The 20,583-nt window shown below is 44.3% G+C and overlaps 1 protein-coding gene across 7 annotated transcripts in view; it reads right to left on the reverse strand.

Annotated features, from left to right (window-relative positions):
• LOC308481889 (protocadherin alpha-C2-like) overlaps positions 1–20,583 on the reverse strand; it is a 171,739-nt gene that overhangs the window by 41,053 nt on the left and 110,103 nt on the right. The window contains exon 1 of one of the 7 annotated variants that reach the window (XM_081014691.1): positions 12,129–14,801. The exons of 5 other annotated variants lie outside the window; for them this stretch is intronic. In XM_081014691.1, coding sequence (XP_080870817.1) covers positions 12,129–14,657 — 2,529 coding nt within the window. In that variant the 5' untranslated portion in view covers positions 14,658–14,801. Of the gene's footprint in view, positions 1–12,128; positions 14,802–20,583 lie in introns of those variants that run through there. One more of the 7 variants, XM_081014687.1, reaches the window with a different exon arrangement.

Below are 20,583 nucleotides of genomic sequence, written 5' to 3' on the forward strand. Positions count from 1 at the left end.
CACAAAGGTTTACACCCAATAAATCTGAATCTTTTAGATGTCACATATTCATTGTTTTTCCTATGAAATAATGTCTCTCTGTAAACTGAAACTGCAAAATCTTAAATTACTTTTCTTTGTTACACTGCTTACAAGAGAAATATTTGTCATACTTTACCATCAAATATTGTCATTAAGCATGACAATGCTAAATACCTGGACCCTGAGATTATCCTCTGAGGCCCTTCTTCGTGTGCCTCCTCCACAAGAAGTACGGAGGGTGGCAACACGAGAACAGGGCCTTTTCTGCAGTGGCTCCCCATCTATGGAATGCTCTCCCCAGGGAAGTTCCTCTTTAGCCAGGCATTGGTTGATTAACATCGTATACCCCTTTTAAATGTGTGTGTTTGGGGAGGGGGGATTCTTGGATAGCGACTTTTTATGTTCTTGCTTTTAATATTTATTTTGTGTTTTTGCATTATATTTTAATATTATGAACCACTCTGAGATCTACAGATGAAGGATGGTTTACAAATTTAATAAAAAATAACAACAACTACAACTGTTTTCCCCACCCCCAAAAAACACTTTAGGAATTTGCCTCTCCACTGGATGTTTCCTACTAGGATGAAACTGTGGGTTTCGTGGGGAGAAAAGCAAGCTGTGCTGAATCCCAGGATGAAGAGACAATTGAATGTTAGCCCAATTTTCCTGAGTAAGCCGAGAGGGATCTGACTGAGAAGTGCAGGATGCATTGTTTTGGGATCCCATGTTTTAGCATTTTCTTGAACACCCCAAAATCCACTACCATCTGGGGACTGTAAGTTAGGATGGTGGGAGCAGCTACCAGATAGTTAAGATGCAGCTTGCCTACACTGCAAGGTGGTTGTGCAATAGAAGAGTGCAAACAGGTTTTCCTAGCACCCCCACCCCTGCCCTTGGATACATGAGGCAGTTTCCAATTTCCTAGGAAGGCAAGATCTTCATCGGCTGCATTGGTACTTCCTTTGTGGCAGTCATGATCATTTCCTTTCTCATAGAACCACTGATGGACCACGTCTCTCCAAGCACCTTGGGAACAATTTAAATTCAGCAGTAGAACACATGCTTTGCCTGCAAAAGGTCCCAGTTTTAATCCCTGGCATTTCCAGGTAGGGCCAGATAAGACTCCTGTCAAAATCCCTGGAGAGTCATTGCTGGCTTCCTATGTTCTTATGACCTACCTTGTCCACATTCTCAGTCTGCAATAAGTGAAATCCATCCAAACCAACCTGACTAGTTGAGGCCCTGGCTACAACCTCTGTATTGGCCGATAAAGCTGAGCCAAGTTTAACATCAGAGATTAGGACTGGAGGTCTATCCAGGAGTCAAAGAAGGAAGCAAAGAACCAGGAAATGCTATCACTGCCCAAAGCAAAGTCCCAATCTGTACATAAAGACTTTGGAGCCCTTCCTATTGAGAATAGCCAATGGGTGGGTGGACTCACTCTAGCACCTGGGAACATTTTGTTATTAGGGCAAAGGTGGCTAAACTGTGGCTGTGTAGATGTCATTGGAATACAACGCCCATCAGTTTCAGCCAGCATGGCCGATGATCATGGAAGATGGGAGCTGTAGTTCAACAGCTGGAGGACCATAGTTAAGCCATCCTTGATCTGTACGCTCTGTAGGCTCACAGCATTGGCAGCTGTGCACAGAACCATGGTGGCCTACTTCTAGCCCTAGCAGCTCTTCATACAGCCACAAAGTGGGTTGTTATGGTAAGTGGGGTTTTCTTCCACTTGTATTCCAGCCATCATATGAGCTGTTTCTTTAAGCCAGGCATGTCTGAACTCCAATTCGTGAGCCTAATCTGCCGGTTGGTTTAATTCGGCCCCTGTGGCAGTTTATTTCCTGGGGTAAAATCCTAAGAAAATCTCAACAACTTCAACCCTTAAAAAAGCTCAACAACTTCAATCCTAAAAAAAGTTAACAACTTTGGCTGGCCCTTTGGTCAGCCCTTCCAGCCCTTCACTTCATCAAATCTGCCCTCTGTATTACACCACTGTATTAAGCCCACCTCCCTCTCTACATACACAAAACAGTGAAGACAAAAGATAGCAGTAACCCTATGATGTCTCAGTCAACAGAGCACGAGACTCTGGGTCATGGGTTTGAGCCCCATGTTGGACAAAAGATTCCTGCATTGCGGGGGGTTGGACTGGATGACTCTCGTGGTCCCTTCCAACTCTACAACTCTATGATTCTACGAATGTCAAGGAGAGAGTGTGGCCGTCATTAGTGGCAATGCTCTCCCTTTCTTGCTATCCTAATTCTTAACATAATGAGAGAGAATTGCTTTCTATAGCTGGACATTAAGCCTAAACTAAGGAGAGTCAAAGTTGCTTACAAATTGTGCAACTCATCTGTTTTACACTGGAAGCCTTCCTTTGAAGTATTTTTTGTTGAAGCTGGTGCCTCTGACTTGAGGTCATCTGCAGATTACCCTAGGAGAATGAAAATGTTCTCCCTCTAGTTTCTTGGTGTTCAATTTTTTATGTCAGGATTGAGTCTACATAGAGACATTTTTCTAGATAGAGACAGATTTATTTGTCTAATGCAGACAGCAGAAGGCCTTTTTTGGCAGGCGACTGCATGTGTCACATTGGAGTATATGCAGGTGAATGAACTCCAATGGTAGGATTCTGATCTGTAGTGGTGATGTTATTAGGTCCTGCAATGGTGTATGTCTGCTAGCTGAGGATAACAACAATGCAAGTGACCTCTTTGAGGACTCCATGGTTTATGTCCTCAGAGCACCCAAAAAACCCCTCATTGACTAATGTGCCCATGTCTGAGGTCAAAAGTCCATGCTTTAAACCGTTGGCTTGATGCCATAATGGATAACATTCATTACAGCAAAGCAACAAGTACACAAATAACACAAGATAATAAGAGTGCTGTTGTAGTGGAATTGTTGGAAACAGCCCAGGAATAAATGCCCAGTCCTGCTTTTTCGTATTAAATGCATTGAACACAGTAAATTATTTAAAGATAGCTCTGCATTTCGTCTTGAGTTTCTTACAGAATGTCCTCTTGGATCAATATGCTTTATACAAAGAAGCTTCACCTGCCACTTTCTTTCTTTCTTTAAATTAAGAGCCCACAATAAACTTCAGTTTCCATACTCGTGTGATAATTTAAGTGCTGCCATTTTGCAAACATGCATAAGGCAAGATACTAAGCATTTGTGATTTGCCATGAGGCATGCAAGAGGAAGAGTTTTTGGGTGGGGGGGATGACATTTGAGATGCTGACGTCCCCAACTGTTCTAGATGTATGGAGAAAAATTTGGAGTTCTGCATTTTGCAACTAATGGATACAAGCTGGTGAAAGTAAGTGCAGTAATGATTAATAATTTGTTCAGAATTCAGCAACTAAAGTACTCTAACACTTTGAGAAGAGTTGAGAGGAAGGTAATTAAAAGCTATTTTAGACCTTCTGGTTCTTTGGCAGCTTCTGTGCTCTCCTTGTCTTTAAACACAATGAAGAGCTTTCAGAAGGATTTTAATGTCATTCAGTTTGTGGTCCAAAGTGCAAACAACAATAAATGGCTGCTCTAATGGTGTCCTTTCTGTCAGAACATTGCATTTCCACTGAGCACTGCACAACAGCCATCATCACAGCTCTGTAAATCTTCTCCCTCTCAGTGGTTCTGGATAATGATCTCTGGGGAGAGAGCAGGAGGAGGAGCATTCTCTACAAATGCAGTGTCTCTTCGACTGCTTCCAGTCCTAAGTGAAAGCATGAAGAACCACAGTAAAACTAACCCATGGAAAAGCAGAAAACAATGGGGTAAAATAAGTAAAATATTGTTTCTAATTAGTGCATATAAACATTTTAAGTAGATAAATGAATGATATTTATTCTTTTATTTAAAAGCTTTTCTAAATCACTTAATGTTTTTAAGATTTCTATCTAATCCACAATATCCATTAAGCAAAAATACAATCTGAAACCAATAAAACAGGAGCACAAAAACATAAAAAAGCAAATAAAACAGAAATTTTGAGGATTCAAATATTTAAAACAGGGTCCAATCTCTGGAATAATAATAATAATAATAATAATAATAATAATAATAATAATAAATTTTATTTATATCCCGCCCTCCCCAGCCGAAGCCGGGCTCAGGGCGGCTAACAACAATAAAACAGTACAAAAGTACAGCATAAACAACATTCTAAAATCATTCATTATAAAATTAATTAATTCAAGCCACTGGCAACCATTGGGCCAGAGCTCCGCGAAGATTGCCGAGGGAGGGAGTCAGGCTGTGCCCTGGCCAAAGACCTGGTGGAACAGCTCTGTCTTGCAGGCCCTGCGGAAAGATGTCAAGTCCCGCAGGGCCCTGGTCTCTTGTGACAGAGTGTTCCACCGGATCGGAGCCACAGCCGAAAAAGCCCTGGCTCTAGTTGAGGCCAGCCTAACTTCTCTGTGGCCTGGGACCTTCAAGATGTTTTTATTTGAAGACCGTAAGTTTCTCTGTGGGGCATACCAGGAGAGGCGGTCCCGTAGGTACGAGGGTCCTAGGCCGTATAGGGCCTTAAAGGTTAAAACCAGCACCTTAAACCTGATCCTGTACTCCACCGGGAGCCAGTGCAGCTGGTATAGCACCGGGTGAATGTGATCTCGCAGCGAAGACCTCGTAAGGAGTCTCGCTGCAGCATTCTGCACCCGCTGGAGTTTCTGGGTCAGTCTCAAGGGCAGCCCCACGTAGAGCGAGTTACAATAATCCAGTCTGGAGGTGACCGTCGCGTGGATCACAGTGGCTAGGTCAGGGCAAGAGAGGTAAGGTAAGTGTGAATTGGCTTCATGTATGGCAGAGGGAAGGGCATTCCATAGTTTTGGGGTCACTATGATATTCTGTGGAATGTTCCCTGGTGATCTAAGGGAGTTTATAGAGGCGGGTGATCCTTCTGATAACCTGGTCACGAGTTGTTCAGGGCTATATATGTTAACAAGACCTTGAGCACGGCCCCGTAGGTGATCAGCAGCCAGTGCAGTTCCCTCAGCACAGGTGTAGCATGCCTGAGTCTCAGGGCTCCACTCAACTACCTGGCCACAGCATTCCGGTCCGGCTGCAGCTTCTGGACCGATCCCATGGGAAGTCCTGTACAGAGCCCATCTCTGGACTACATTACATCATTCCAATCATGAAGTTTCCAATGCACAAGTCACCATGGTAGAGCTAATATATCTTACATCTGTCTTGTCTATCTAGATCAGGGGTCAGCAACCTTTTTCAGCAGGGGGCCGGTCCACCGTCTCTCAGACCATGTGGTGGGCTGGACTATATTTTGGGAGGGGAAATATGAACGAATTCCTGTGTTCTACAAATAACCCAGAGATGCATTTTAAATAAAAGGACACATTCTACTCATGTAAAAACATGTTGATTCCCCGACCATCTGCGGGCTGGATTTAGAAGGTAATTGGGCTGCATCCGGCCCCTGGGCCTTAGGTTGCCTACCCCTGATCTAGATACACACACACGAAATAATTTTATATGCTTATTGCATCTAATTTCACCAATAGTTAATGAGATCTTTAAAAAGATGGGTTTTGATGAAAAATAACCATGCACATTCATAAAACCTCTAATACTGTGTCTTGCTTTAATCAGTGCTCTCAGAAGCCCCCTACAGGCAACCACTAAGTGTACAAATGAGCCCATGTAGGGAAGGAGTGAGAAGGGCATCCAGATTGGGGGGGGGGGGGCATTACAAGCCTTTGAACAAGCATAAAGGACCACCCATTAGTCACTTCAGGTGTCTTGAAATATTATATATTTTCGCTCAGGCTTTCCTTGATCCATAAGACTGAACCCTCTTATTACTGAATATTTTTTTATATGTTTTTATATGTTTTATATGTTTTATATGTTTTTATTCCTGTTTGTCTGGCTTTTGTGTTGTCAATTTGCTTTTATGACACTGTCTTGTTGTTTTTATGCTGTATTTTTGTATACTGCTTAGAGATTTTTAAATACCAAGCAGTCTGAAAATGTGTTTAAATAAATCAATCAGTATGTCTGGTTCTATGACTCAACGTGCAATCCTTAATCCACATGCCTGGGAGTGAAGCCCCACTGAATTCAATGGAACTTACTTCTGAGCAGACATATAGGGTTGCACTGTAAAGGGCAATAGAAATTCTCTGATGGCTTCCATTTGTGTTGGCTCAAACCCTAATCAAGACAGGGAAGTAGAAATCACAGATCTACAAACAATCACATTTGCAGGGGGGAAATGAAGGCTGCAATAACTTAGCTGAATCCTGCCAACTATTAACTCTTGCAAGCATAAAACTGGGATAGCTCACTTGGTAGAGCATGAGGCTCTTAATCTCAGGGTCATGTTGGTCAAAATATTCCAGCATTGCAGGGGGCCAGACTAGATGACCCTCATGGTCCTTTCCAATTCTTTAAAAAGTGTGTGTGTGTGTGTGTGTGTGTGTGTGTAAGAGATGGGGGGGGGAATTCATCTGCCCAAGCCTTTACTGTGGATTAACTTGAGTCTCTCACAATCTTCCAGGAAGCCATTCTCAAGTGCATTGGTAGATATCTATAAGTACCTGCATTTTGTAGGGTGAAACTGGCAGCTACTCCCTTGCTCCCAGATCCACAAACAGTTTTCCATGGGGATCACATGGTGGGAAGAGGGCTGGCAAGCACCCCTTATCCTTCATCCCTTCTGTTGCCCTCATTTCAGTTCAGGGCAGACTTCTCCTGCCTTTTGCCAGGGGTTATCTGAGGCCACTGCCACTCCCTGTTTCTTTCTTTTGAGCAGTCATTCTCATTCCTTTCCTTGCTCACCAGTAGCTGTAGTTAGTCAGGAAAGTAGCCAGGCCTTCACCCTAGCCAAAACAACACCTCCTGCCATTGCTTTCTGATTACCAGTGCCACTGATATCAACCTCCTATCCTCCTCGTACACAGCAACACACACTCTGATCAGATGGGAGAGCAGATGCTATAAAACCGCTGCAGAAATTTGTGAGCACAACAGAGCAATTGAAATGCATCACTAGATTCTATCCCTGCAGCTTCAGAAGTCTTGCTGCAGAGTTCCCATTACTGTATTGTTGTTTGAGTTTCAACCAAGAAACATCCCCCAGGTGGCTCACAAAAGGTAACACACAAATACTAAATTCAAGGGGGAAAGTGCGTGCAGTCAGTGATTATTCAGAAAACATCAAATGTGTTGGCCTTCCTATCTCAATGTCTCTTAAAGCATTCAAAATGGTGGCAGAGTAAACAGTGGTACCCAAACAGACGTTGCTATTGTTAGGCAAAGGTTTAGCATGCCAACTGACCAATAGCAACACCCTACAATGCATCTCTGCTGAAGGCACACTTTTGAAGCTAAGTGTCACTCTGGTGAAAGGGCTTTTTGCAACAGACAAGGCAGACTGAGAGGCTCAACTGCTGCTGAGGAGAGCAACAGATGACGAAGGTGAAAATCCAGCTCATAAGACATCTGTGGCCAGAAGGATTCCAGCACTTCCCTCGTCAGGGAAGAGAGAGAAGTATTCAGACAGTCAAGGAATGGCACATATTTTCTGAAAAGGTTACGTTAAAAGCCCAATGGTAAAATAAGATTTCTTCCCTTCTCCTGCAAGACAGCAATTGCAAATGCTGGCTTTAATCTCACAGTGGGTCAGCAGTGAAGCCAAGACGGCTTGCCAGGCTTGTTGTTCCCCTTAGGTGATTATCCTGCCCTGACTGCCCTGTTCATCCAGCAGTGATGAATTATAACACTAGACATTCATTAAATCCTGTGCCTTGATCCTTTGCCTCTGCAGTGCCACCAACAATCTCTCTGCTGCCTGCTGGCTATTGCGCTACTAATGCTGCTGAAATGACCCCAGAGCATTCTTTTTTTTTTCATTGCACAGAACAAAGTTTGTCTATTTAAAACAGTCGTTTGCAGACAGACACAACACTTTTAATAGTCACAGTTAGCATGTGCTTTTCAGAAGCTACTAAATTACAACCTAGAAATGCACACCCAGGTGGACAGTATCAGCAGGAAATGGCTCCTTCGGTTCTAGAACACTCTGGCCAGATCACTGTCTAGGTTGTGTGACACTTTTCCATGTTTTTATTCATAGTTCCATTCCATTTCCACAGTAATATGCATTTTTAAAGAATCATTTCTAAATACCTATTTAAATAGTATTGTGCTGTTTAAATACATGTACAAATGCATATTTAAATGCATATTTTCTGGCAAAATGGGTATTTAAAAGCACATTGTGATAATTTAAACTGTACATCTCAAAATCTGAAGAAGCACAAAATCCCCCACGTATTCAAACTCATATCCTCACATTACTCCAAGAGGTGTGTGGATCATGTCATTTTGTGTTGGAATTTGCAAAGACTGAATTCCTCAAGAATTCTTAGATTAGAAGGAAAGTGCTTCCTCTTTCCCCCCATGTTTAGCATAAATTGTCCTGCCTCCCTTGGCCAAATCAAAAGTAAAAAATAAAATAAAAAATGAGCAGAGACTTCAGTTGGGGGGGGGAATTATTTAGCCGCTTTCCCTAGCACTTTTTGTTTTGTTGCTTCTGTGCAAAGTCTTCTCTGTAATTTGGCTTCTCTTCTTCCTGCCTCTCCCCACTACCACACATATCCTGCTTGGGAACTGTCCTATGAGTACTTAGTGGGGAAAGATTAATTTGCAAATTCAGGAAAGGAGGGCATGATGAAACTGCCTGGGGGCAAAAATAAAGCCTGTTTTTTGGCTGCACTCACAGTTGCCTTTTGCCTGCATCCTACTCTGGGTTTGTCTCCATCACAGATTTGATGGGGGAGGAGCAGCTAGATATTTTTAGCAGAGAATTCTCAACACCATCATCAAACAACAATTCCAGGAATTCTTAGTGAGAAGCCAATGTAGCTAAACTGGTATAAAGCAGATATAGGTTTGTAGTACAGATATATGTTCTCTCTGTCTCATATGGACCCCTGTCTTGGCAAAACACAATATCACAAAACTGCAAGGCAACCCAAGGACTTCCAATCTCTGCTCTAAGCTTCAGTAGCCCATCACTTGCATTCCATCAAGACTTTTCTTAAAAACCTTTAAAGGAGATACCTATAACCTCCAGGAAATGCTTTCCATTATGAAACTGCAATTACAATAAACAAGATTCTCTATTGTTTTATCTAAATCTAACTTCAGTTTCCTGCTGGCGCACTGCATAGCTTCTGATCCCCCCCCCCCCGACAGCTCACCTTCCAATTATCCAGGTCGCTAAGGCTTTCTGGGAAAAACTGAACACAGGTGCCATGCTGGAAGCTACTGAGGTGTGCTCAGCACTTTTTGGAAAATTGACCTTGATTTGGATTGCTGATCATGTAAAACTCTGACACACACACAGAGGTGGAACAAGAGAAGGCAGAATGAAAAAACAAAGTATCATTCCTAAAATGCTCCCATTTTACCCGGGTAAAAGACACAGTTTGGCACGCACGCACGCACACACACCACACACATTTGCGTACACACATACACAGGCTAGGAGCCTCAATGGCACTCCTCTACCTGGGGCAAAAAACCTAGCTAGCCACGCCCCCCCCCCATATGGATACGGCTCTGATAGAAATAGTTAGGATATTGTGATGGTCACATCTATATAGCATCCCTCTTTGCGCTGATAACATACTACAGTACCAGAAACCAACCAAGAAGTTACAGGGCAACTACAAATTTCCTACTTCAAACAAAACTTCCCCTCTTTTACCCCACTATAGTATTAATGACATCATGGAAAGTGCTAGTAAATTCCCATGAAATAACCAAGTGGATAATTTAGTGCTGTTTTAAAGGTAAGGAAAGTCTCCAGACTTGTCTTTTACAGTCTCTGATTGATGTATTTTATTCCATGTTTACAAAACATGTAAGAAAATGCAAAACTGGATTGTAAAATCTTTAGAACCAAACTAGGTGAGATAGCAATATACTCATGATCATGTATCCTATAGTTGGTAGTATTGGTAGTGGTAGGTTAAAGTTAAAAACAATATATAGAGGGTGATCAGACTGGGCCTGGAACTAGGAAGGGGGCGGGGAATTATCCTTTTTATTCTCTCCGTCTCTGTATCTCTCTCTGTCTCTCTCTCTCACACCCACCGCTATTTGCCCTGAAGATGGAAAATGCCAAGGACATTCCACTGTTTTCAATGAAACTTTCAAACTTTGACATTATGACTTAAATCCAACTTTTTATATGCAGTCTGATATGCAGGAAGAATTCACTTCAGTGACCAGGATAGGTAATCAAACACAGAAAAATACATTGCAGGAATAGCACCCACCCTTCAAGCGACTTGGGGAAATTCTTGCCCTTGTGGGAGCTCCGTGTATATACTGGAGGCTTCACATGAGCACACTGCCTGTACATTTAAGTTTTTCTTATTGCAATGAAGAGCAGATGGGGGGGGGGATTTTCATCAGGAAACTGATGCGGAGAGAAAGGATTATCTGCTCTTCCCATGGTCCTGATACACATGCTCTTGGCCAGAATTTTAAGCAATAGGAGTTCCAATCTTGCATCTTCACTGCCTCGTTTAGTCAGATCTTTACTTTCAGTAAACTTATTTAGGTTTGTGGCACCAAAAATCCATACTGCTGTTCAGCAAGTATTTTATCTGGACTGAGGTCAAACAAATAAATTATACCTATTGATTCATTTCAGAAATGCAGAAATTATCAAGCTGACATAGTAGCCTCAATAGGTTGCCCATCACACAAAGGCCATTAAAAGCTGTCCATGGCATAATCCAGACTATTTTCTCAGTGCAGTTTATGCTAATTTTCTATTTAAGGTTGTTGGTCTTTTTCCTTTTAAGTAACATAACCTTTTTCAAGTGAGTAAGTGATTGTTGGAGAAAATTACATTGAAACAATTTCACCTTGGGGCTTTCAATAGAAGTTTTTTTTCTTTCTATTTACTAACTTATTTAACTTGTTTTCTGAATACTGAAAAAAACTGGCTGTCCAACTTTGTTTTTACTGTACTACTCTTATTTTCAGCAAAGCCTATCTGCATAATTTTACCAAAATATTGAAACTGAGTACATTTTGTTTCCTACTTCTGAAGTCCATTTGGAGATAGTGTGACTGCTTTCACAATACTGCTTTGAATGGTACCTGGGAAAAACACCCAGTATTGTACTGCTGTGCTGCAGATGCCATAAAACTGAAATGATATATAGGATCCTTTACAACCTACTAAGTGTTAGTATTGTTTACTAATAAATAAAAAAATAAAAAATAAAGTGTATCACTACAAGAGAGCACGATTGGGTAATGAAGAGGCCATAGGTACTAAACAAGTACATTGGGGGTTACAGACTAATGTACTGCAACAGCACAGCAAAAACTGGGTCAACATACTGAATTATGTCACTAGACTTTCAGAGAAATGGGGAGGTAGGACAGGAGGACAGGAAGAAGAGGCAACACCATGTGAGAAGTAAAACACTGTGTTACCAGTTTAATCTATTCATATCTGCTCAGAAATAAGTCCCACTGAGATCAAAGGTGGGATTGTAGCCTAAGAATGTTTTATATGTTCTCGGCCACCTGGAAAACATACAGCCAAGTGTATCTTAATATGGTGATCCAGAAGATGGAACATAATTACAAAGTCTTGTAGGCTGCAAACCAATACCCTGGGAGTAAGCCCCACTGGACACAGTGCTTCGAAGGAAACACGCATCACCTGAACATCATTCGAAGCATATTGATTCTCAGAATGAGCCTTCTTATGCTTCTTTTATGCGTATTTTGTGCTATCATATAATCTGCTAGAGTGAACTTTCTCCTACATGTAGAAAGGTGATAGAACACCCTGATACTTTGATCAGGAAGATAAAAACCCTTTTAAAACAAAGTCTACACAGATATAATACACCTGAGCTAGGAGAACAGAAGGAATCAAAAGCCTCCAATTTTGTGTGGGGGGGAAATGAATGCCATGCCTCACCATTCCTTTAACCCACTCTTGTTTCCTATCAATATCCTGAGCATTAAGCATGTAAAAGACCACTGGTTACATTCAAAGCCTGTTCAGGTCATTTTATCCATTCGGTCCTCACCTCGTTTGGAGTGATGGGCTCACTTTTAAGTATGATCAGGTTCTGTGCGCTCTGCCCACTCTGCCCAGTCAGATGTCTCTCAGCCATCCCAGCCTGGGAGTGGATTCCTGCTGGGACCCCGGTGTTGTAAAACATGAAAGTATCACTTCCTGAGCCTGCAGTCAGACAAGCTTTATAGCAGTAGGTCTTGGATAGAGAGCCATTGCCCCGCACTTCAACAAAATGGGGCTGGACTTTTAAACCGTTTGACATTCTGGTGTCAAGGTTGTTATTTGCCTGCTTGTACATTCCGACCGGGCACCTTTCTCTGGGCGTCCCACAGAACCCCCCACAACAGGAGCTCATGTGCACACTGTGTTTCTGGCACTTGATTACAGCGAGGACAACGATTGTCAAGAGAAATATAAATGAGACAGAGCTCAGAGCAACAATGAGATAAAGGGTGATCTCAGAGTAACTTCTAGAGCTTTTTACGTGCCTCCTTGTGTCAGGAATGATTTTGGAAATCCTGTCCACCACGGCAACTATGATAGACACGGAGGAAGACAAGGGTGGCTTTCCATTGTCTCTCACTACAACAGTAAGGTTGAAGGTGGTCACAGTGTCCTCCGGCAGTTTTCGAGTAGTCCTAACTTCTCCACTGTGAAGTGCCACTCTGAAGAAGTCTGGAGCTGAAGACTGGGCCAGGTGAAAAAAGAGCCACGCATTTTGCCCAGAGTCTGCATCAATGGCTATGACTTTGGTCACCAAGTATCCAGTGTTGGCTGAGCGGGGGATCATCTCCATAGCTGCCGAGGCATTAACTGGGGCAGGATACAGAATCTGTGGTGCATGGTCATTCTGATCCACCGCATAGATGTTCACTGTGGCTGTGCTACTGAGTGGTGGCACCCCCGAGTCTTGGGCCTGCACAACAACCTGGAACTCCCTCAGCTGTTCATAGTCAAAGGAAGTAACAGCATAAATGTCACCAGTGTCAGATTTAATGGAGACATAGGAGGCCACAGGGAGCCCTTGAATCTCTCTGTTCAGCAGAGAGTAGGAAATGTGGGCATTTTCATTGGCATCAAGGTCAACAGCCTTGGCAGTGCAGAGGGAAACCCCTGGAGCATTGTTTTCAGGGATGTAAACAGAGTAAGCGGATTCTTCAAACTGTGGTGGGTTGTCATTGATATCAGAGATGTCCACCTGGATGACTTTGTGAGAAGTTAAGGGAGGAATCCCTGCATCTGCAGCAGTGATGGTAATATTGTAGGTAGCAGCCGTTTCGCGGTCGAGAACCCCCTGAGTCACCAGGGTGTAAGAGTTTTTGAAGGAATTAAGTTTGAAAGGGAGGTTGGCAGGAATGCTCAAGCTGACTTGCCTGTTCTGGCCAGAGTCCTGGTCAGTGACGCTCATTAAGGCCACCACGGTGTCAGGGGGGGCATCCTCAGAGACTGGGCTGTACAAGGAAGTCAACACAACCTCAGGGGCATTATCATTGGCATCCACAATGTGGACTAGCACCTTGCAGTGCCCAGCCATGGGGACGGGGCCCCTATCAGTGGCTTGTACATAGATCTCATAGGAAGATGCTTCCTCGTAGTCCAGCGTCCCGTTAACCCTCACCTCTCCCGACACTGGGTCCACGCTGAAGAGCTGGCGCACTTTCTCCGGGGTGTAGCTGCTGAAGGAATAGCGCACGTCGCCGTTGGAGCCCTCGTCCGGGTCGGAGGCGTTCAGCCTTGCCACCAGCGTGCCTGGCGCCACATTCTCCATTAAAGTCGCCGTGTAGGTGCCGCGGTCGAACTCCGGCGAGTTGTCGTTGGTGTCCAAGACCCGCACGGAGATCTGGGCCGTGGCGGACTTGGCCGGGTCGCCTCCGTCGACGGCGGTGAGCACCAGCTGCTGGCGGGCGCTCTGCTCGCGGTCGAGGGGCTGCAGCAGCACCAGCTCCAGGAGTTTGCTGCCGCGCTCGAAGTCCCCCAGGCCCAGCCCGAAGTGCTCGCTAGGGCTGAGGCGGTAGCTCTGCACCGAGTTGGAGCCCACGTCCGGGTCGTCGGCGCCCTCGATGGGGAAGCGGGCGCCCGGCAGCGCGGACTCGCTGACGTCCAGCCGGTACTCCTGGCGGGGGAATCGGGGCGCATGGTCGTTGATGTCCAGCACCTCCACCTCCACGCCGTGCACCTCGACCGGCTGCTCGATCACCAGCTCCAGGCTGAGGAAGCACGACGGGCTGAGCTCGCACAGCGCCTCCCGGTCCACGCGCTCCTTCACCACCAGCAGCCCGCGGCCCACGTCCAGCGCCAAGTACTGCCGACCGCTGCCCGACGTCAGCCGGGCGCCCCTCGACGCCAGCTGCCGGGGCTCCAGCGCCAGGTCGTCCGCCACGCTGCCCACCACGGCGCCCCGCGGAACCTCCTCCTGCACTGCGTAGCGGAGCTGCCCGACGGCGGGACCCAGGCACAGCAGCAGCAGCAGCAGCAGCAGCAGCAGCCAGGAGCCCAGGGCCTCCGCCTCGCGGCCGCGCCGGGAACCCGGCGATGTCATGGCAGGTCCAGGAAGGAAGGCCCCCGGCAGCTGCCCCTCCCCGGGCAGGCGCACGCTCAGCCTCCCGGCAGCAGCGGCAGCGGCAGGAGGGTCATGCAGGCGGCTAGAAGGCGCTGCCAGGAGCCCCCGGCGCGGCCACTGCGCCCCTCCTCCGCTCCGGGGCCGCCCAGCCCCTCATGTCGCCCAGTCGCCAGCTCTGGCCCGCTCTGCGATGGCCCCGTCTCCTCCGACGACAGACAGGCTGTTCCACTCCTCCTCCTCCTCCTCTTCCTCTTCCTCCCCCGCCGGCTGACGCGGCTGCTCCTCCGCGCTCCGGGGAGGGGCGGGTTCGGCGCTCGGCTGGCTCAGTTTCAGCACCTGGGCGAGGAACAGCGACCTCGAGGCGGGCGGGCGGGCGGGCGGCCAGGAGCGACGCGGCGAGGAAGAGGCAAGGGTCGGGCCAAGGAGGCGTCGGCGGGGCAGTCGAGGGTGGGCGTGGGGGGCGGGAAACAGGGGCGCAGCTATGCAGGCCGGCTGCCCCACTCACTCACTCACTCACCCCGCTTCTCAACAAACATGGGGCAGGCGCCACAGCGCACATGCACACACCCGAACACCGGGGGCTGCTCGATGCCTAGTCGAGCCGGGGGTCCCTCTAGCCTACTTCTGCTTTCTCCACCTGGCACTGCAGATTCGGACCCAGGGTATTCGCCATCCTGGCTACCTGGGAGGCTTTCAACGAAAATGCCAGAGGTTGGAACTGATCTGTTCTGCGAGCAGGGGGTGAGTTTTCCCGCCCTGGGGGCCCCTCTCCCAACTCAAAGCCTCGCTCCCATCCCAGCAAGACCCCTTCCTCCCGTTCTGATGTCAAATCCAAGGAAAGAAAAGAAAAGGTGAGTCTTCCCACTGGCCTTCGACCAGCTCACACTCCTGTTTGCTGCAGCCACACCAACATGTTCCTTCTTTGGTGCAGCAAACAAATCAAGGAGAAAAATCCGCCCCCACCCCCACCCCAAAAAACTAGGAAAGGAGTATGTTGATTTATATAGGTGGGTTCAAGATCCCTAAGGCTCCAGGAAGTAATGAAAGAGAAAAATAAGCAATCAAAATGCAGGAAGAGGGATACTCGATTTATAAACAACATTAACACACCACTTCCAATCTTACAAATTTCAAGCTTACTAGCAAATGAAAAGATGGTATATACTTTTACCAGGGAAGGGAGTGCCATAGTTGTGACACAGCCCCTCTAGAGGCTTTCAGTCTTTGACATCCTGATGTCTAGAAAAGGCTTCCCTGCAGGTCCTTTTTCTTGCTTTTCCAAAACTCCCCCTTCACATTGCTTTTCCTTCCTCAGTTCCCTCATCTACCAAAACTGGTATGTGCAATCCACCTTCTGGAATCTCACCACACAACTTGTGACTCACCAAGCCAAACCCAGGTTACTAGCTATATTTCTTTGACAAACCTCCTGTTTTTGCTACTTGCCTAGGACTGGAGAAAGGAGAAAGTGTGTCTAATATCTGGCAGCCCACAGGTTGGCGGACTATTTTTGGCTTGGTGAGCCACAAGTTGGGCAGATCCAGACTCTGTTTTTCCTTAAATTAAATCACAAGCTTTTAAGACAGCATTCATTATAAAACTGCAAATGAGTGATAGTCTTTCAGTAATAATAATGAAAATGAGGAGTCTGGGAAGTAACAGTATTTCTCTGTATATGCCAATGATTGTCTCTTATTAAATTTGGATTCATTGTGTGCAACACAAACTCTGGACTTCAAAATAAAATTAACCATCCTGCTTTCTTTATTCGTATCAGAAATATTGCCCTATGCATGTGTGCATGCAGAATCACCCTATGCAGAAAATCTTATTACAAAGAATACAGTTTCTATAATAATAGCATTGGTAGTTAATAGTATTGGTTTTGAGATCCATTTGAAAAATTACACAATTCCAAGAACAATTACAAAAAGATAATTACTCCCCCCTCCAAATCCTTGTATCTTATGCCATAGTTCATACATACATGTTTTGGGTACAAGTAATTTCCTGCTGTTTTCTTCTCCCCCTCCCCCTTTCTATTTTGTGGGATAAGTGAGAAGAAGCAGTATGAAGCATAATTTTCCAATGTCTATCCTATGCAAGGAATAGTTGCATGCATTTCTTGTGTCAACAGAGACTATCTGTATGGCTTAGTTATTACTAGGGTTGTAAACTAATGTCTAGGCTGCACTACTTTGGACAGTATTTGGGGGCTCACATGATTAAATGCTCTCCAATTTTCAAAACCACCACATGCAGAAAACTAGCATATCAGGGAGTACTATTCTAGCCTGGCCTTTTTCTGACATCTACTTTTTTCTGTGTGTAAGCATTACATTTTAAAAAACAACAACTGAGGAGCATTCCGTAATGTCAGCCCCACTTGTAAAATGCACTGATACACCTTAGAGAGAGGTTTACCATCCTGGAATCCGTCAGAAAGAAGGGTGGGATATAAATTGAATCTATCTATCTATCTATAAATAATAATGCTGGGAGTAGACCTACGTTTTCCCCATACTGTTGAATTCAAAAGGTTCCAAATACTTTGAGCAGAATATGTATAATCATAGCATTTATTGCTTTTATTTCATTTTGGATGTTTTGTTGTTGTTACATTGTTGTAAGATGTCTTGGAATGAGTCATCCTTAAAGGTAGAGTATAACTATATTACACAAACTTGTGGGTTGGAATACAGATGTCTTTACAGAGGCATTGTGGACTCTCCTTACACTGTATGGAATTGCACTGCTGATAATCTCCTCATAAAGCTTCTGTTTCTCCCCCTTTCTAAATATATTTCTAAGCCTCTCCTGAGCTGGCATATATTTCTTGTTCCAGTTCTGCATCAGACATTTTGTTTCATGCTTCAATCCTCTTTTATGCCTGACTTGCTTGTTTACATATTTCTTCCTCATTTGAAGCTATTGGCCTCAGTTTGTCATATCGGGCATCTTTATTAAATTGATCATTGGTACTAATATGTACTCTCCCCCTCATGCCATGCCTCAGTTCAGTGCAAAACTAATCTCATCTTTGATGTAAATTGAAGTCGCTTAGGTGTGTGGAGGTGGTGGCCATGTGTGTGTAATACAGCTGTTTTGCAATAAAACTTGTCAACCAATCATTAAAAAAACCCTGACTACATTTAGATTGTATATTCTGTGATTTTCGGATATTGCTGACTTTGCCATTGTTTCAGAAATTAGTATATAAAATATAATAGTCCTCATCTTACATCTCTCTTTCTGTTCAACATGTCTGTGAAGCTACTGGATAAGATTTGGATTTAAGTGGATTTAACTGAAGAGTAAGGTCACAATGAGAGATTGATGGAATTTGAGCTGCCCAACTGTAAGCATAACCAGTAGCCTAGAAAAGATCACACAGCTATCTAGACCACGTCCTTATGCAGTTAACATCTAAACCTTGTTGTCACTGAGGAGGCAAATCTGTGACTAGGCTGTACTCCTTTGGGTGTGTTGTTCTGTTTTTAAATTTGAGACTCACTTGACTAAACCTTCCTCCATACAGCAACAACAAGAAATCCCTGCAAATGAAAAGCAAGCATGCCAAGTGAGAAAGTTAGACTAGAATCCTTATCCCTAATATTTAATTTTGTGTGAGGGTGGATTTTGTTTTGTATGGAGGAGCATTCCTTCAAATGAGCCCCAAGCCAGCTCTCTGCAGCCCAGACACAGCTTGGCCAACACAGGTCTTCCCCCCTTCCACCCTCCCCTTACTTATTCTCTGGCTATTCTGAGGACTAAATGTAGACAAATTAATTGAAGCTGAATGCAGACAAGACAGAGGTAATGATGGTTGGCAGAGGGGATAAGGACACTCATTAGAGAGGATGTTCAGCCTCCCCAGGTCACACAGGTTCATAGCTATAGAGCGCTCTAGGGGTTGCCATTGCACCTGAATGTTCATATTGTAGGAATGCTTTTGGAAAGGGTTGTGTACCCTAGACAGTTCAGAATTTGAAGAATAATGGCTTTTTCCCCAGCTGGAACTCACTGGAACTCAGTTCCTGCACCTCTTGGGTGGGCGCCATTGCCATTATAAGAGAACGAGGGAGACATTCATGATGAGCTCCAGCACCTCTCTTTTTTTTTTGAGAAAAATAGCACTGGTAATAATAGTAATACAGTGGTACCTCAGGTTAAGAACTTAGTTCATTCTGGAGGTCTGTTCTTCACCTGAAACTGTTCTTAACCTGAGGTACCACTTTAGCTAATGGGGCCTTCCACTGCCGCCGCACGATTTCTGTTCTCATCCTGAAGCAAAGTTCTTAACCCGAGGTACTATTTCTGGGTTAGCAGAGTCTGTAACCTGAAGCGTCTGTAACCCAAGGTACCACTGTAGTAATAAAAAAGTATTACAAAAATAAATATTCCTAAACTCAAGTGATCTTCTAAGGTGTGGAGTTCCATAACCTGGGAATTATCTCTGATTTTTGCTGATGTTCTAATTCTGTCCCAGGAGAATATTCCCATGTTGATTGAAACCTGGTTATGAAGTGCTTATAGTTATAGTCCTGCTTATATGAACCGGCTCGCAGTCAGTATTCCCCTGTGCTACTTAAAAGCATTTGACCCCCTAAATTGTGCATATATCTTTGTGAATATAGTTCTCAGTGAGGTGGTGAGCCTGTGTCTGAGCTACACCAGCTTCAGACTATGGGCTCACAAAAGGCCTGCAAGCTGCAATCCTTTCCCACTAGAACCATTGGAGTTTTGTTACTGACTTCAGTAATACTAATATTCCACCTCTATAATCAGAAGATGCCAGTTCAAGTTAAAACAGTGGCTCCTATTAAGTACTTGGGGAAGCTGAGATTATGAGCTGGTTCTTGTGCATTATGTTTTGATGGATTGTTAAAGCCCAAATTACTTATTTCCACTGCTGGAGGTCATGTTATACTTTTGGACAGCCCTGTAGCTGGCCAGTGTGCTGCCAACGCCATTTATTCTATACCAATTTGTTTGCTGATTTATCTTGCATTTGCCTCTGTAAATAAAAACTTGGTCCTTTCTACAGGGTGAGAAATGTTCTGTATTAATTTCTTTAAAACGAATACAGTAATTTTCCAATAGCAATTCCCCTCCCTTTTCAATCCTTATGGTTACAATGCTAATATAATTTTTGTATCATCCATGGTTCTTGAAATCTAGTAGAATTTAAAAATTCCTTAAAACTTTTTTCAGCTTACAAAAAGTACAAGACTCCTTCCTGACAAGCAAATAATAATAATAATCAGTCACTTTGTAGCTGTTCCCCTCTATTTCATGACTGATTTTATCCTTTGATTCTGCTTTCAACAACGATATATGTTGGATGTCATGAACTTACTAGGTGGCTATAGGCAGGCTCCCTATCTCCAACTTAGCAACCTTATAGGTTTATTGTAAAATTACCAAAGAAATGTGTTTTTGTTGTTGTTGCATTGTTGGATACCGATGAGACCATATAAATGCTAACTGGTGATGGCGACTCTTCTTATTTGCTTTTAAAATCTCTACAACATAGACTGCTACCATGAGGCCCATGTAGAACCCAATTTCTGGTTGGGCAAGAATAAATAATGCAGACAGATGTGGATTCAGATAATGAATTTGTTCATCTTCTAGCAATTCTCGCTGTTTAGGTGACCTTAAGCTTTTGTCATCCAACAGAAGCATTATTCATGCAGAGAATGATGGGACCAAGGAAATGCAGAAGTGTATACAATTATAGAAACTCATGCAGGTATTGGGGATGGCAATAAACAGGCTGACTCCATCAGAATTTAGCACTGTTTTGAGGGCAGTAGATGCATATACAATGTTCACATTTGCAGTTATCTGCATAAAGAAGGGATTGGCAGTGTGTGTGTGTATGTGTGTGTGTGTGTGTAAG

This window comes from Podarcis pityusensis (genome assembly GCF_964106645.2).
Source record: "Podarcis pityusensis genome assembly, chromosome: 7".
Classification (NCBI taxonomy): Eukaryota; Metazoa; Chordata; class Lepidosauria; order Squamata; family Lacertidae; genus Podarcis; species Podarcis pityusensis.